Below are 18,614 nucleotides of genomic sequence, written 5' to 3' on the forward strand. Positions count from 1 at the left end.
ACTCTGGAAGCGTCCATTTCAGTGCCTTCATACATATATATGCCTATATAAATAGTTTTTTTGGAGTGTTCACGTTTGGACAGCTGTATCCTGCCACTCATGCTCCTGACCCATTACTTTAGGCAAAGATATGTATGAATCCAAATCCAATACACGCATTTGTGTTGTGTACACAAATTATTTTAATGCAGCCCATACATTTCATTTCAGTGCGTGCAGCTTGCAAAGGCAAAAGTACTCTAGAATGTGGGTCTGGAGATTGCTTCTGTATGACTGGGTAACCTGTTAGCACCCAATGTACTTATGTTCTAGATAGTTACAGCAAATGTTAATTCTATTCACTTCATTTTGTTTTATGTCCTTACATTGCTGGGATGTTGTTTTTGTTTTTCAAGAGGAGAGAGGAGTAGATTTTTTTAAAGGCGTTTTACTCTAGTGTTGTGGGTTAACACTGGTAAGCAGCTAAGCACCACACAGCCACTTGCTCACTCTCACCTAGTGGAATGGGGAAGAGAATCAAGAGGGTAAAAGTGCGAGAACTCCAGAGTTGAGATAAAGACAGTTTAATATTGTAAAGCAAAAGCTGTGTGTACAAGCAAAGCAAAATAAGGAGTTCATTCACTACTTCACATCTGATTTCATTCACTATTTCTTCATCCGATTGCTGAGCACAGCATCATATGTGAAACGCCGTATTGGTCAGTTGGGGGCATCTGTCCTACCTGTGTCCCCTCCCAGCTTCTTGTGCATCCCCAGACTACACACTGGCTGGGCATTGTGAGAAACAGAAAAGGTCTTGATGCTGTGCAAGCACTGCTCAGCAAAAACTAAAAGAACATTGGTGTGTTATTAACACTCCTTTCAACACAAATCCAAATCATAGCACCATATGAGCTACTATGAAGAAAATTAACTCTATCCCAGACAAACACAATATTTCTGCTTAGTTCTGACTCATAGTCCCTTTGTACTCTAGTTCAAACCTTTTCCCACAGAGGTAGTTGTTGTGAGAGACAGTATATGCTAGGAACTGTCATGGAATATTGCAATTTGCTCGAAGTGCAACTCGACCTGTAAGTCTTACTTCTTTTATGAATGTCAATAGCAAACTAACCAATTTCCTGAGTTTTATTCAACATCTTTGTGTGGGCAAAAGGAGTCTGTGTCTGTGAAATAGCAAAGTCTCCTCTCTCTTAGCAGTATGCTCCAACTTCAGCAGTCAGGCTCTTTCCTATCTGAAAGAGAAGCAGGAGATGTATAGCAATTAATAGATTCTTGTTGAGTAGTTCATTTGTTTATGTTTTGTAGCCTAGTGTAACTTTCCTTGAGAGACTGGAGGTTCTTTATCTGCTCTAACAGTAAAGCATAGAGTGACAAACACATGACTTCTCACATTCACTGCTTGGGTGGTTCAGTGAAAAGTTAAGAATCTATAGTCAGTTGCTTTGAAGCACTGAAGATGAAAGAGGAAGCAAGGTGGGAAGGAGATTAATTGCATTCATTAATATCCTGAACTCATATCCTAAATCTGATCGGATACCCTAATCTGATGTCTTAGTCTTTCGCTTAACATCATAAATAATCTATTATTTTTTTAAATTTTATTTCTGTTAGGCATCAGAGATGGGTTTAAAGTAGGGAATGTCAGTTTTTACTCAAAGCTTGGCAGAATAACAGCTAAGATAGCTGTCTTCCAATGCAAAGATCTCAGCTCAAAACTAAGTATGTTTTCTTCCACCAATAGAACAAAAATGCTGGATCTGAGGTGAAAATGCAAGACTTGCAGACTCTGGAAGATCCAGCCTCTTACGTAGATTGCTCTCCTACACTGAGAGGTAAGGACATAGAATAAATTACATTGACCTTAAAACTGTGGAAATTTGAGAATCGTCATGGAAAAATCCAGGGTGATTTGGAAAGAGCAGCTTTGAGGTCAGAATCTAAAGATATACAGGAATTAGCAAAGATACACAGGAGGTAGAAGAGAAAACACTATTGCAGGCAAGAAGTAATACATCAGAAGAGAAGAAAAAAGTAGTCCATAAGATGAGAAAGGGAGAACGTTTTGAAGGAGGCTGTTTGCAGATGCAGAGACTGATGTGTTGTACATGGAAGAGACTTAAGGTAAGATGAAGGATTGGGTTCCTGTCTTCAAACTAGCAAGCTTTTTTTTTTGTCTCTGGTACTACCGCCTCCCCTCCCCACCCTACCCCTAAATTATCAAAAACCAACAACAATAAAACAAACAAACAAACAAAAAAAAAACAACCACCATCACCACCAACTAAAAACTGTTACCTGGGTGGTTGCAGAGTAAGGCTTGTAAAAATTAGTAATGCTATGATTAAATGCTCATATCTCTACCTTCTTGCACTTCATGAAGAGATGATCACTTGCTTAATTGGTTGAACGCTTAAGCTGTTGCCAACAATCATAGAATCATAGAATAATTACGGTTGTAAAAGACCTCCAAGATCATCTGGTCCAACCATCCCCCTGCTACCAATATCACCCACTAAACCATGTCCCTAAGTACCATGTCCGACCTTTCCTTAACCACCCCAAGGGACGGTGACTCTACCACCTCCCTGGACAACCCGTTCCAATGCCTGACTACTCTTTCTAAGAAGAAATTTATCCTAATTTCCAACCTAAAGCTCCCCTGGTGCAACTTAAGGCCATTCCCTCTAGTCCTATCCCTAGTTATCTGTGAGAAGAGGCTGACCCCTAGCTCACCACAAGTTCCTTTCAGGTAGTTGGAGAGAACAATATATACAAAATAGCAAAATCAAACCTGATTGGGCAACTACTATAATCTCTGGTGTTTCCTAGCGTTTAAGAGCTTAGATTTACAACCTTGCTTTTCTTAATGCACACATTTATAGTTTTCTAGGTTTTTTCATTTTTGACAACAATAACAAACAAAACAACAAAAAAAGAAGCAACCCAAAATAAACAAATAAAACAGAAACTGAGGTTTCAGAGTTTTTTTAATGATAGTTCTAGCAGTGTGACAGAGCTAACTGTTAGCTATCAGAAAAGTTATTTTCTCAAAGAAGAGGTGTAATTACAGGATTCATAATTAAATCCTGTGTGGTTTTTTTTTTTGAAGGGTGCAAGTGTACTGTTTCACTTTTCTCTTTGTCTCTTCATGCTTCTGTAGAGGTTAGATATACTGTAGACTTGGGTGATGCCAGCATGCAGTAAATGCAGTAGTTTTTGCGTCTGCAGAGCTTGGGGATGTCTGGACCCAGTACATAGGCTCAAACTCTTGACCTTTTTTTCTTTCCTACCTTGGAAACTGGAGAAACTCCAGTCCTGTAAATTGTCTGTCCGATTACCTACTGAATTAATGTACAACTCATTTACTTATGGTGACATGTACATTTTATGACTAGGTGTGTCAGGAGAGACGGTGAATTCAGAAGTGCAAAAGCCTTTTGATGATACTTCGGTGCTACCTGAGGTACAAATTTTACGCCGTACTTTTTACTTCTCAATATTGTATGCATCCATGGATATGGTAACTACTTGTAATTTCAGAAGCCCCAAAGAACAGTTTTTTGTTTTTGTTTTAGCGTCCCATAATAACAACTAGTTGTTGCAATGGTGTAGTAAGCTTTAACACATAGCTTTTTTTAATAGTTCCTGATAAATTATTTCTGCCCTCCAACCTGGTAGAATGGACAGCCTTTGCAACACAAGATACTGACTTATTTGTGTACTGGTGATCCATGCTTTATGGCCAGGATTTGTGACTGTTTTTGTCTTGTCATCTGTTTTGGGGGGTAGCAGAAAACTTTAAGATTAATATTTGGAAAAATTCAAGCACTTTAGACCAGTTGTTTTGTTTAGTATTCATACTTTGGAGATAGACACATACTGGAATATGGGTTTCTATATTATTTCTTAACCATGTTAAATGGGCAAGTAGAATAGGGGACAAAACCTCCTATTTCAGAGACTATGGGTACAGTGTATAAGTCTAGTGGAATACATCTGAGAATCACAGGAGAACTGAGACATTTCAGAATCATACTATCCTGTAACCAAGAAAGAATGTGAAATAAGGGAACAGGAGGTTACATTTATGGTTTAATCCTCAAAACAGGGTCTTTCATGCTGCAGCTTCATAGGATCATAGAATGGCTTGGGTTGGAAGGGACCTTAAAGATCATCTAATTCCAACCCGCCCCCCCCGCCCCGCCATGGGCAAGGACACCTTCCACTAGACCAAGTTACTCAAAGCTTCATCCAGCCTGGCCATAAACAATTCCAGGGATGGGGCATCCACAAATTCTCTGGGCAACCTGTTCCGGTAAACAAATAATATTTACTATTATCCTCATAGTAAATAATTTCTTCCCAATATCGAATCTAAATCTACCCTCTTTTAGTTTAAAGCCATTAGTCCTTGTCCTATCACTACACTCCCTGATAAAGAGTCCGTCCCCAGCTTTCCTGTAGGAAGTTTAAGTTCTGGAAGGCCACTGTAAGGTCTCCTCAGAGCCTTCTCTCCTCCGGTCTGAACAACCCCACCTCCCTCAGCCTGTCTTCATAGGAGAGGTATGTTCCAGCCCTTTGATCATCCTTGTGGCCCTCCTCTGGACTTGCTCTAATACAACCATGTCCTTATATTGTCCTTCTTACATATTCAGGAACTGAAATGACCTGAGGAGTCCTCCTGTTTTTAATAAGGGTATTGCACCTGCTAGCACAAGAAAGGGTAACCTTAAACTACAAAATGTGGAAAGCAGATACTTTGAGAACAATGAAAAGTGTCCTTTTGACAGGATTCAAAGGAAAATTGAAACCTTTTGTTGTGTTTTAGGCAAGAACAGATGGCTTTCCCAGGGGAAGTGAGCAGTTTACTGGGGAAAAATGTATGTCTGGAATTCTAGAATATCTTGCTGCAGAGAAACAGAAGGAGCTGTCAGTTTTGCTGCTGGAACTGAAAGAAGCCCAAGAAGAAATAGCATTTCTGAAAGGGCAGCTCAAGGACCCAAACAGTCAAACTTCTACAGTAAATGAAGCAGGAGAAGAAGCTAACCAGCTGGAAGATAATTCCCAGACACGGCATCTTGACAGGGAAGAGCAAAAGGCTTCAGATGCACAAAATGAGTTGATCAATAGCTCATTGCTGAGAGAAACAGAAATACAGCAAATTAGTGCACTTCAGGAAAACAAAACCAGTCTTCAAGAAGTGCCCCAGGGGAGTGCTGTTCATGACAGAAGGGAAATGGAAGCAACACAGGAAGTCTCTACAACAGTTTCAGAGCCTGGCACCTCTCAATGTGAAGAGCTGATAAAGCTGCAAAATCAAGTTACAGAACTGCAAATAATTCTGCAGAAATCAGAAGAATCCTATAAGAAAGATCTGGGAGAAAAAGATGAAGAAATAAATAGGCTAAACCAGTTGGCTGAGGAATACAGAAAAAAGATAGAGGATTCTGACAGTACATTTTGTGTTTTGGCTGAAGAAAGAGATCAGCTCCTTTGTAAGGCGAAGGACCTTTCTACCATAACAGAACTGAAGGAGCAAGTGAAGCAACTGGAGGAAAATCTAGCTCTTTCAGAAAAGCAGAGACTGTCAGACAGTCAGAGCAGTCTTCTGAGAGAACAAATCCAAAGCCTAAAACATGAATTTAAATCCAAAGAGAGAAAAATTGAAGCTTTGCAAAAAGACTTGGATGAAGCACAACTTCAGCTTTCTGATCAGGACCTGCAACTAAAAGATATGAGAAGCCAGGTCCAGAACAAGGAATGTGAAGTACTTGATCTGGAACAACTTCTGAGGAAAAACACAGCTGAGATTGAAGAGCTTTCCCAAAGCTTAGCCTTAAAGGGCCTTGAAGCAGCAAGCCTAGAACAGCTTGTTGCCGAACGTACCAGGTGTATAGAGACCCTGCAACAAACCTTGTTTGAGAAAGAAGAACAGATGACAGAGATCAGTGTCAGCATGTCCGAGAAAATAGTACTGCTGAATGAAGAAAAATTTTCTCTAGAAACAGAGTTAAAGAGTCTCAAAGAGAAAACAAGCCTCTTATTAAAAGCCGAGGAGGAAAAAGACAAAAACATAAAAGCAAAAGATACATACCTGAACCGTGAATCATCTGAGCAGCAGTATGAGACAGAAGCAGCGTGTAAAGAAAGTGAGACATTAGTAAGTGAACTTGAACTTCTGAAAAAAGAAAATGAACAAGTAAAGCGGAAGCTGCAAGCAGCACTTGTTAACAGGAAGGAGCTCCTGAAGAAGGTTAGCAAATTGGAGAACGAATTAGTACAGCTGAGAAGAGAGGCTGAATCAGAAAACTCAGTGGCTCAAGAAGCTGAAGGAGGAGAAAATACGACAATTAGAATAAGCCAAGAAGTGAATCTTGAAAGCCAGCCCAGAGAGGGATATCTAATTCAACTGCTTTCTGAAAAGGAATCTGAGTTGCAGAGCATCCAGAAGGACCTGCTGGATAAAGAAACTGCTGAAGCACAGGTACATGCAGTGACTGAGGAAATGAAGCAACGCTTGCAAGGAAAGACAAGCATTGATTCAATTAAAGTTGAAATCACGGAAAGTCAGACAATTGCAGACAAACTAACTGAAACCGATAAAAGCCCAGAAGATTATGAAGAAAATGAAAAAAATTGTTCGGCAGCTACAAATCTTGAAGAAAACCAGAAGTCTGCTCTGAAAGAGAGGATTTCAACTCTTGAACAAGAAAAAGAACAACTTCAAAAAAAACTTCAGGAAGCCCTGGTGTCTCGCAAAGACACTATAAAGAAGGCTCAAGAAAAAGACAGGCATCACAGAGAACAGCTTAAACAGCAGAAAGATGATTACAACATCCTACAAGAACAATTTGATATGCAAAGCAAAGAGAAGGAAAGCATCCAAGCTCAGCTCAGACAACTCCAAGAACAGAGAGGATCAACAGAGAGTATTCCTGAGAATCAAGGTTGGTTGGATTCTTCATGCTTGGAAGCAGAAAATACTACAAACAGCAAGCTTATACAAGTTGCAGGTGTTTCTGGGGAAGAGTATAAGACAAAATTTGAGAAACTGCAGATGGAAAAAGAGGAGTTGGAACATAAGGTCAGCCATATGGAAAGTGAACTTGCTTGCAAATCAGAATTAGTCTTTCATTTGCAAGAGCGCATAGCACAGTTGTTTCCGGAGACAGAAGGACTGACTAGAACCTCTGACCAAGCTGAAGCTGACACAGCAAGACTTCAGATAGAACTGGAGGAAAGTCAAGTAAAAGTTTCTAGAGAAGGCAATCTGGAAGACCTGAAAACACTTATGCATCAAAAGGATGAAGAAATTAAATTCCTTAATTTGCAGTTAAGGCAGAAAAGTGAAGCTCTCATTAACGTACAGGCACAGTTGCTGGAAAAAGAAGATTCAGTCAAGAGACTCTGTAGTCAGTTTGAAACTCAAGCTCAGGTACATGAGGAACAAAGCAAGAGACTGCAAACTGAGCAGCCTGAAATTCAGCACAAGCAAGATGACAATGCAGAAACAGCTAAACAGAAGAATCAAATGCAGAGAAAGTTGCAAGCTGCACTTATTTCTAGAAAAGAAGCATTAAAGGAGAACAAATCTCTGAAAGAGGAACTGGCAAATGCCAAAACTATTATTGAGAATCTTTCTGTCAAGTTGACAAATATGGAAAGCCAAATATGTGGCCATGTTAAAGAAACAGATAGTTTAACAGAAAAGTTAGTGGGTCTCACTGAAGAGCGAGAAAAACTTATTGCAGAAGTTGATAAGGTAGTTAGAGAAAATCAGAATCTTGATGGATGCTGTAAAAACCTTGAATTGACTCTAGACAGAGTTGTTCTAGAGAAGGAGAAGCAGGAAAAGGAGATGGAATCCCTGAAATGTTTTCAAGCTGCTGAGAGTTCTGAGTGGCGTGAGAAATACAGGGAGCTTCAGACAGAATATGAAACTCTCCTGCAGTCATATGAAAATGTGAGCAATGAGGTTGAGCGGATTCAGCGTGTTTTGGAGACTGTTAGACAGGAAAAGCAGGAAATTTTCATTAAGCTGAAAAGTGCTGAAGCAAAAAGAGAAGAAACAGATAAGCAGCTGCAGGAAGCTGGGCAGGAAATTGATGGAATGAAGGAGAAAATGAGGAAATTTGCAAAATCAAAGCAACAAAAGATCCTGGAACTAGAGGAGGAGAATGAGAAGCTTAGATCAGAGATGCATTCTACAGATGAGGATCTACGCAGGACCAGAGATGTATCTTTATTTACAAATATTAGCCTGAAAGAAGATCTGGAGAGCTCTAGGAGGGATTATCAGTCTCTTTCTACTCAGCTTGAAACAGTAATGGCTGAAAAAGAGTCTCTTACTCAAGAGATCACAGACTTAAAGCATCACTTGCAGTTAACAGAATCCAAGCTGAAGGAAAGCAGAGAACTGATAGACAAGTATGTTGCCCAGAAGACAACAGCGGAAGAAACAAATCAGGCAGTTGTCATGCCACCACCTATGGAGAGGACTGAAAATCAAGTGGACTTAAGCTTTAGACCAAAATCTCCTAATGCAGAGCTGGAACAAAAAGCTTTTGAAGATAGTAGCTTATCTGAGGATCTTAATATCTATGTAAAAAAGATAGCTGAGCTCACAGAGCGAATCACAGAACTAGAAGATAATAGGAGGGCTTCAGAACAACAGCTGGGTGACATCCGCGTTTGTGTGGAGACTTTAGCAGGTGAGAAAAGGGCTTTAGAGACCCAAATGGAAGTGAAAGTCCATGAACTGAATATTCTCCAGGACACAGTAGCAAAGATGGAGCAAACAGTTCAAAACACAAAAGAAGACCTCATCAGGATGTCTGAACTGAAGGACACTCTAGAGGCTGAGAAGGATGATTTGGAAGAAAGGCTCATGAATCAGCTGGCAGAACTTAATGGGAGTATTGGAAATTATCAGCAAAATGCAACAGAGTTCCAAATTGAAAATGAGCAACTGAAACGTGAGCTTCAGAGTTTGCAGAGAATGATACATGAAGTAGAGGAGGAGAAACGTCAGATGGTAAAGGAGAATAGTAAAGCAAGTTCAGAAAAGCAAAAGGAATATTTAGAAAAGCTAAAAAACACGTGGAGGGGAGACAGTAGCACACATGTAAAGGAGCTTCAGGAATTGCTGAGACAGAAACAGCAGGAGATTAAGCAGCTGCAGAAAGACTGTATTAAAAGCCAGGAAAAAATCAGTAGTTTAGAAAGAACTGTTAAAGCTCTGGAATTTGTCCGGAGTGAGTCTCAGAAAGATCTAGAAGCAGCCAAAGAGACTTTAGCAAAAGCACTTGAAGACACCAGTAAAGCCCAGAAAGAGCTTGCTCTCTGCAGAGTAGTATTGGATGACACACAGAGTGAGGCAGCAAGGGTTCTAGCAGAGAGTGTCAAAGTAAAAGAAGAGTTACGGGCAAACAAAGAGAATATTCAAATTCAAATGAAGAAAAAAGATGAGGACTTTGAAAGAAGACTGGAACAGGAGAAAAACAAGCACTCAAAGGAAATCAAGAACATGGAAGAAAAGCTGGCAACTTTGCAGAGGGAGAAAGACTATATGGAAACAACTGTTCGTGATGTTCAAGGCTCCTTGACAACAAAGGATCAAGAAGCCAAGGAATTGGAAGGCAACCTAAACAAAACACTAGCCCAACTTGCAGCGTTCACCAAGAGCATGTCTTCCCTTCAGGATGACAGGGATAGAGTGATAGATGAATCCAAAACATGGGAGAAGAAATTCACAGAAACTATTCAAAAGAAGGAGGAAGAAATACGTTCAAAAGAGGAAATGTGTGTTATGCTAAAGGACCAGATGAAGCAGATGACTATACATATGGAAGAACTTCAGATTCATATATCCAGGTAAAGAAGGCGATAATGACTAAGCTGGTATTAATGTATTTCCTTTTAAGAAGCAGCAGCCAGAGGTAAGGAAGGACTTCCACTTCCTTTTGCAACATGCTGTAAAGAAAGAATTATGAATACATAAATATGCTAAATGTGACAATTCGCAAAATTAATGAATACCTAAGATGGAGAGCAGAATTATTCTTCCTAAAAAAAACATAATTAGGCTCATCTCTTGGATCACTTGCGTTTGAACAGAAAAGAGGTTTGGAGTTCGGCTGTAGGGAGTTAGTATGTATTTGTTGAATGCACAAAGATACAGGGGGATTAACACTGTGAACTATTCCCCCTTCTCATCATGAGAGTATTGCTGTTAGATCTATTCCCTGTAACAGGCAGTAGCCAACTGAGTACTATCCTGAGTCTTTAGTACTCTGAAATTTGAAATATTCTTTTGCATCATATTGTCACTCCTAGAGATTAAACTTGGCAAGTCAATAGAGGGTTGGGATACATAATTCCAGTTTAATCCCAAATTAGATTTTGAGGGATAGATGGAGCAAGAGAAATATAACGAAATGCGTATCTTTTATTTTCCAAAATTAAAAACCAAACCATTCTTTCATGAGGAAAATTGTTTGACAAAGTTTGCAATCAAAATGCTCTATTTTTGTATGCTGGAAAGTGAAATGAGTATCAAGCAACTGAGAACAGCAACTTCGTTGATTTATATTTCCTAGATGAAATGGGTGAGAGAAAGGAGTATTTTGATGAAAAGGAGGTGATAATACTCAACATCTAACCTTCACAATTTTTGACAATATTGAAATAAAGATTTATTTCACTGAACACTGAAAAATATTCACAGAATCACAGAATGTTTGAGGTTGAAAGGGACATCTGGCATCTTGTTTTCAGGAAAACTGACTTAGGCTTCTTCAAGGATCTGCTTGGAAGAGTCCTATGGGATAAGGCTCTGGGAGAAAGAGTGGCCCAAGAAAGCTGAATGATATTCAAGGATCACCACCTTCAGGCTCAAGAGCAGTCCACCCCAATGAATAGAAAGGCAAAAATGCCAGGAGGCCTGCATGGCTAAACAGGAAGCTCCTGGCCAAGTACAAACACAAAAATAAGCTTGTAGAGGGTGGAAGCAAGGATGAGTAACCTGGGAAGAATACAGAGACATTGTCTGAGCATTTAGGCATGAAGTCAGAAAAGCTAAAGCCCGAATGGAATTGAGTCTGGCCAAGATCGTTAAAAGTGCTTATATAAGTACACCAGTAATAAAAGGAAGACTAAGGAAAATGTGGGCCTGCTGCTATATGAAATGGGGTACCAGGGTACCCAGGACAGGGTAAAGGTACACAGGCTGAGGTACTCGGATGCATTCTTTGCCTCAGTCTTTACTGGCAAGACTGCCCTTCAGGAATCCCAGGTCCCAGAGACTAGAGTGAAAGGCCAGAGCAAGGAAGATGTACCAAGAAAGAGGATCAGATTGTATCAGGTTTAAGCAAACTGGGCATTCATGGGGCCCATTTGCTGTGGGCCGTGATGGAATACACCTATGAGTGCTGAGGCAGCTGGCAGATGTCATGGCAAGGACACTCTTGATAAACCTTGATTGATCATGGTGAAAGGAAGAAGTGCCTGACGAGTGGAGGAAAGCAAGTATCACTCCTATCTTTAAAAAGAGCAGGGAGGAGGACCAGGGAACAGGCCTGGCCAGCGTCACCTCAAACCCTAGGAAGATGATAAAGCAGCTAATCCTGGAAACCATTTCCAGGCACATGAGGGACAGGAAAATCATAGAATCATAGATTCGTTAAGGTTGGAAGAGACCTCCAAGATCATCTGGTCCAACCATCCCCCTACCGCCAATATTAGTCATTAAACCATGTGCCAAAGTACCACATCAAACCTTTCCTTAAACACCCCCAGGGATGGTGACTCCACCACCTCCCTGGGCAACCCATTCCAATGCCTAACTATTCTTTCTGAGAAGAAATTTCTCCTAATTTCCAACCTGAACCTCCCGTGGCACAACTTGAGGCCATTCCCTCTAGTCCTATCACTAGTTATCTGGAAGAAGAGGCCAACCCCCAGCTCCCTACACCTTCCTTTCAGGTAGTTATAGAGAGCAATAAGGTCTCCCATGAGCCTCTTCTGCTCCAGACTAAACAATTTCAGTTCCCTCGGCCACTCCTCATAGGACTTGCGTTCCAGACCCTTCACCAGTTTTGTAGTCATTCTCTGGACATGCTTCAGGGCCTCAATGTCTTTCTTGTAGTGAGGGACCCAAAACTGAACACAGTACTCGAGGTGTGGCCTCACCAGAGCAGAATACAAGGGGACGATCACCTCCCTGGTCCCGCTGGCTACACTATTCCTGTAACAAGCCAGAATGCCATTAGCCTTCTTGGCCACCTGGGCACACTGCTGGCTCATGTTCATGAGGAACACTTACCATGGATTTACCAAGGGGAATTCATACTTGACTGATTTTATAAGCTTCTACAAAGAAATGACCAGCCTGGTAGATGAGAGGAGAGCAATGGATATTGTCTACTTTGATTTCAGTAAGGCCTTTGACACTGTCTCGCATAAGATCCTTATAGACAAGCTCTTGATGTACAGTCTGGATGAGCAAATAGTGAGGTGGGTTGAAAACTAACTAAGTGGCTGGGCCCAGAGAGTGATGAGCAGTGGCACAAAGTCCAGTTGGAGGACAGTAACTAGTGGTGTAGCCCAGGGGTCAATACTGGGTCCAGTCTTATTTAACATCTTTATTGATGTGCTAGATGATGGGGCAGAGTGTACACTCAGCAAGTTTGCAGATGACACAGAACAGGGAGGAGTGGCTGATACTCCAACAAGGCTGAGGGGAGACCTCATTGCTCTCTAAAGCTACCAGAAAGGAGGTTGCAGCAAGGAGGGTGTCAGTCTCATTTATCAGGAGACAAGTGATAGGATGCAAGGAAATGGTCTCAAGTTGCACAAGCTTTAGGTTGTATATCAGGAAAAATTTCTTCATGGAAAAGGAGGCCAGGCATTGGAACAGGCTGCCTAAGGAAGTGCTTAAGTAACCATCCCTGGAGGTATTTAAGAGACACATGGATGTGGCACTTAGGGACATGGTTTAGTGGTGGACTTGGTAGTGTTAGGTTGATGGTTGGACTTGATGATCTTAAGGGTCTCTTCCAATATAAATGACTCTATGATTCTATAATTACATTAGTCAAGACACAATGGTCCTCTCTAGAACATGCAAATATTATGCCCTTTTCATTCCAAGCTACAGCTTGTTTCATCTTCAGTCTTTTATAGGAGAAATTCATTTCCATGCACAGTGAGGCTCAGATTTTGTTTGCTACTTAAGGTGTGTACCATTCTATGATTATGTTTGTCAGAGGGTCATACTGCCATCCAGCAGGACCTGGACAGGCTGATAGAAACCCCATGAATTTCAACAAAGGAAAGTATAAAGTCCTGAACCCGGGGCAGAACAACTCCAGACACCAGAAGACGCTGGGGTGTGCCCAGTGACAGGACAAAAGGCAATGAGCACAAACCGGAACGCAGGAGGTGCCATCTGAACATCAGGAAACACTTTTTCCCTGTGTGAGTGACCAGGCATTGGCAAAAGCTGCCCAGAAAGGCTGTGGAGTCTCCAACCTTGAAGATCTTCAAAAGCCATCTGGAAATGGTCCTGTGCAACTTGGTCTAGGTGTCCCTGCTTGAGCAGAGGGGACATGAAAATCAAGAGTTGTGAGCTTCCTTTTCCCCCCTCCTCCCTGTCCTTGGGATCCTTAATTCCACTGTCTCATGGTCACTGCAGTCAAGGCTGCCTTTGACCATCACATTCCCAACAAGCCGCTTATTGGTGTGTATGAGGTCCAGAAGAGCGCCTGATACTTTGAATTTTAAATTGAGAGAAGCTAATAATCTGGATATTTCTAGATAATTTTCTTACAGTAAAACTAATGGTGTGGCTTTTCTGTGTGGTTTTGAATACTGAGATACTTCATTGATTTGTGACTGACTTTCTTTTCTCTGTTTTCAGGCTGGAATGCAATAAGAAAGACTGGGAATCTGAATATAAGGAGGAGATTCAGCATCATCAAAAGACATGCGAAATATTGCAGGCAGAAAAAAAGGAGCTTTTAACTCAGCTAGAAGGGTCTCAGAAGCTGTACAAGGAGTCTCAGAATGAACAGCAGAAACTGGAGTCAGAAATCCAGAGCCTGAGAGACCAACTTGCTGACTTGCAGAGTTCCTTTGCCAGATGTGAATTGGTCAGAGAAGAGCTGGAGAGTATGGTCAAGCAGCAAGAGACCAGTATCCAGAATTTTAAATTCAGCTGTGAACAGCTTGAGGCTGATCTGCGGGCTTCCAAGGACTTAACAAATAAGCTGCATGAAGAAACCAGTGCCAAAGATCAAAAGATCATTAGTTTGCTGTCTGCCAAGGAAGAAGCAGTTACAGCAGCTCTGTCTGAATTACGGCAGCAATATTCTGAAGAAATGACATTGATGGAGGATAGGCTAACTAAGGAGGAAGAAGATAAAAAAGCCTTGGAAAATGAGAAGAACAAATTTCTTGACAAACTTGATCATCTCACTGAAAAGATTAAGATAATCAGAGAAGAAAATAAGCAGCAGAAGGCACAACTGGAATCCTTCACCAAATCCATGTCATCTTTGCAAGATGACAGAGATCGTGTACTGAGAGACTACGAGCAACTTGAGGAACGTCATCTTGTTATAATCTTGGAAAAAGACCAACTAATTCAAGAGGCTGCAGCTGAAAATAATAAACTCAAGGAAGAAATCAGAAGTTTTCATAGCCAGATGGATGACCTCAACTCTGAGAATGCCAAGCTGAGTGCAGAGCTGGTGCGGTACAGAGAAGATCTGAACCAAGTAATTTCAATAAAGGACTCCCAACAGAAACAACTTCTCAAAACACAGCTTCAGCGGATCCAGACTCTGGAAAAGGAGAAGGCAATAGTAGAAACACAGCTGAAGGAGTCTGAGCATACTCAGGATAATCTCAGGAAGTGCATGGAAGTCTTGAGAGAGGATAAAGTCAGTATGTCTCAAGAGGTTGAAACCCTTACATCCTCTCTGTCCCGGGTACAGAGTGAGATGGCAGCATTATGTGAGGGGGGTCCTATCATGGAGTGTCAAGCACAGCTGAAGGCCCGACAGGAAGAGGCACAAGAACTGAATCATAAGCTTGCCCTCTCACAGAAAAGAATAAGGGAACTTGAGGGAGAACTAGTATGTGTTCAAAGGGATGCAGCCAGAAGAGTGGGAGAGGTTGAAGACAGGCTTAAAAAGGAATTAAAGTACCTGCATCATGATGCAGGGATAATGAGGAATGAAACAGAAACAGCAGAGGAGAGAGTAGCAGAGTTGGCACGGGACCTGATGGAAATGGAACAGAAATTTCTTGCAGTTACAGATGAAAACAAAGATCTGAGAGCCCAAATTCAGTCTTTTGGGAAGTCCATGAACTCTCTTCAGGATAGCAGGGACCAGGCCAATGAAGAGCTTCAAGTTTTGAAACAGAAATACTCTGCAGAGTTGGAGGAACAACAGAGTCTAGTGCAGGAGCTTCAGAAAAAGATGGTTCAGTTACAAGAGGAGCAAAATTCTACTGCCAGGGACCGAGACACATTGAGGTCTGAGCTGACAGAACTGCAGAAAGCCGCTGATGAAAGAGGTCTCTTGGCCCAGATTGAGAAACTTTATAAGAAGCTCAGAGCCAAAGATGATGAGCTTCTCCATTTGTCTTCAGAACTGGAAGGCTCTTCCAACCAAGTCAAATCTTTCTCCAAGGCCATGGCAAGCCTGCAGGATGAAAGAGACCGTCTGCTGAATGAATTAGACAAAACGCGTAAGATTGAAGAAGCAAAGCAGCGAGCAGAAGGGAGCACTTTGACCACTCCTTCAGAAGTGCAGAGTCTTAAGAAGGCACTGTCCTCCTTGCAGAATGACAGAGACAGATTAGTACGTCCTTGTTTTCTCTTCTTGCTCTTATTTAAAGCTCCGTAGGAGATTAGGATCTTCAGAATTCATCACATTTAATCTGTCATTCACAGTGTTAAAAATGGATCATTGTTCTTGCAGAACCACAGTTATCACTGAGGTTGGAAGGGACCTCTGGAAATCAAGTCCAACACCTCTGCTTAAAGAGGGTCAGCTAGAACAGGTTGCCCAAAACAGTGTCCACTCAAGTTTTGAGTACCTCCAGTGGTGGATATTCCACAAGTCCTCTGGACAACCTGTTCTTTCATGTATCTGGAAATGGTTTCAAGGATTTGTTGCTCCATCACCTTCCTAGGGATTGAGGTGAGGGTGACCAGCCTGCAGTTTCCCACATCCTTCTCCTTGCCCTTCTTGAAGGTAGGGATGATACTTCTTCCAGTCTTCAGAAACCTCTACTGATCACCATGATATTTCAAAGGTAATTGAGAATTGCCAGTGACCTCATTGCTTGTGGGTGCACTCCATCAGATCCCATGAACTTAGTATGTGCCATCTATCTTACCCTCTCTGACATAAGGAAGCTTAATTATGATTTCATAGTTAACTTTGCAAAGTAGTTTCTCTTATTAGTTTCTTTTAAAACATGGAACCGTAGAAGTAAGGTATGTGTTCCCTGTTAGTCTGTCATCTGTGGAAGCTCGTGTATTTGTCTTTGCTATAGTCTGCTAGTAATCTAAAACAAGGGTCGGTTTCTCCTCTTGATTTCTGATTCTCAAGACAGGTACAAGACATTGCAACTTCATTTTAATATCCTTGCTTGCATACTTATTGTGTCTGTCTGTGTGTATTCTCTGACACAATGCAGCTCAGTGAGTTTGACTTCTAGTTGCTGCTCAGATGACAGACTTTTACCATCGTTTTCCACTGATGCTTGGTCTTAGTTTTCTCTTTGTTCTGTTAATTCACAACATACTTTGTGATACTGTATTAAACACTTCTTTTTTTTTATAGAATAACAGGATGGCTCAGGTTGGAAGGGACCTTAAAGATCATCTAGTTCCAACCACCTGCCATGAGCAGGGATGCCTCCCACTAGATCAGGTTGACCAGGGCCTCGTCCAGCCTGGTCTTGAACACCTCCAGGGATGGGGCACCCACAACCTCTTTGAGCAACCTGTTCCAGTGCCTCACTGCCTTCTGAGTGAAGAACTTCCTCCTAACCTCTAATCTAAATCTCCCCTCTTTTAGTTTAAAACCACTGTCCTTTGTCTTGTCATTATCTGAGCAAAAAGTTTCCCGCCATCTTTTTTATAAGCCCCCCCTTAAGTACTGAAAAGCTGCAATGAGGTCAGCCCAGAGCCTTCTCTTCTTTAGGCTGAACATCCCCAGCTCTCTCAGCTTGTCTTCTTTGGAGGAGAGGTGCTCCAGCCTTCTGATCATCTTCGTGGCCCTCCTCACAAAGGACCATTTTTGTCCATTTAATATCTCAGTTATTTGTAGACTTATGTCTCTTCTACTACTGTTTTGTTGAACTTACATACCTGTGTAGCACTGCTAATACTAAGAGAGAGCCTTAGTAGAGAGATCTGGCTCATTAAGTACTTCTGTGTCTCCAGACTCAGTCATGTCATCTAGACCTCAAAGACTGGTTGCAATGTAATGACAACTTATTCTAATTCCAGTCAGAGTAGACTGTTGGAAGGATTTTAGTTCCTCAGGGCCCTAGTTTACACTAAGTACCATTTTCAGGATTTATTCTTAACCAGCTCCTTCTATCTCACTTTATGGTTTCCTCTGAATACGTAAATTAATGTGTAGTCCAGGGTCTTTTTGTTGATGTGTGTCAAATCTTCAGGGAAGGTTTCAAAACTCACTATGCTGTTATTCACAACAGAATTCTCTGATTTTTTTTTTCTGAGCATTTCTTAGTAGCCTGTTGTAATCACTGATGTCAATTTCTAGTTTCTCTGTCATTTGAACGTGACTTTTTCTCCAGATGCCACAGTGACAAATGTTCTTAAACGCTTGGAAATAATAAACATAGCTGCTTGCTCAGTTGTCATGCACACTGATATTTCCCTTTAATTAAAGGTAAGAGAGCTGAAGAATCTGCAGCAGCAATACATACTAGTTGGGATAGAATCAGCTGAAAACTCTCGCTTAAAGGCACAAGTACAGGAATATCAGCAAGAAGCAGATAAACAGCACCATCTCCAAGAGCAGCTGGAGCAAGAAAGTATTTTCTACCAGCAGGAGCTCCAGCAGCTTAGGTGAGAATTATCTTCTTACTGTCTCAGAGATGTTAATGTATCATTTCTTTCTTTCCAAATGCCATTGTGGGCAGAAGGCAAAGAAAGCATTGAGTACCTCAGCCTTACATGTGTCTACTGTCACAAAATCACCTGCCCTATTCAGGAGTGGGCACACATTTCCCTTGTTCAGCAATTTACTTCAGGCTTAGGGTGGAGATTTACGGCCTGACATACTGGAAGGAAGAGCCTTTGTGAAATAGTTAATGGCCTTTTAATTTTTATTTCCTTCCTCCAGTGGTGGCCAATGTTACCTGCTTCAGAGGAAACTTAAGCTGTTTCTTTTATTGGAATTTATTTATATATAATTATAGCACTCTCCATTCAAAGCTGATAATAGAATGAACACCCTTTATTATCTTTCTGATATCATTGTATAGAAAATACTCATTTTGTATGACTGTCTAATCCATTGTTTCGCTTGCTTTACATCTTGTATTAAAAAATGTCTGTA

General features: G+C 41.2%; 1 protein-coding gene and 1 long non-coding RNA gene across 10 annotated transcripts in view; one reads left to right on the forward strand and one right to left on the reverse strand.

Annotated features, from left to right (window-relative positions):
* The window catches only part of GOLGB1 (golgin B1), a 70,670-nt gene that overhangs the window by 34,916 nt on the left and 17,140 nt on the right, over nucleotides 1–18,614 (forward strand). For all 9 annotated transcript variants that reach the window (XM_040544482.1, XM_040544479.1, XM_040544455.1 and 6 more), the window contains 5 exons: nucleotides 1,745–1,835; nucleotides 3,399–3,466; nucleotides 4,832–9,876; nucleotides 13,922–15,872; nucleotides 17,943–18,121. In XM_040544482.1, coding sequence (XP_040400416.1) covers nucleotides 1,745–1,835; nucleotides 3,399–3,466; nucleotides 4,832–9,876; nucleotides 13,922–15,872; nucleotides 17,943–18,121 — 7,334 coding nt within the window. The remainder of the gene's footprint in view (nucleotides 1–1,744; nucleotides 1,836–3,398; nucleotides 3,467–4,831; nucleotides 9,877–13,921; nucleotides 15,873–17,942; nucleotides 18,122–18,614) is intronic.
* Nucleotides 378–6,178, reverse strand: LOC121063734. The gene is made up of 2 exons (XR_005816179.1): nucleotides 6,098–6,178; nucleotides 378–1,235 (listed from the first exon to the last, which is right to left on the reverse strand). It is a non-coding gene; the product is annotated as an uncharacterized LOC121063734 (long non-coding RNA).

This window comes from Cygnus olor, chromosome 1 (assembly GCF_009769625.2).
Source record: "Cygnus olor isolate bCygOlo1 chromosome 1, bCygOlo1.pri.v2, whole genome shotgun sequence".
NCBI classification, from domain to species: Eukaryota; Metazoa; Chordata; class Aves; order Anseriformes; family Anatidae; genus Cygnus; species Cygnus olor.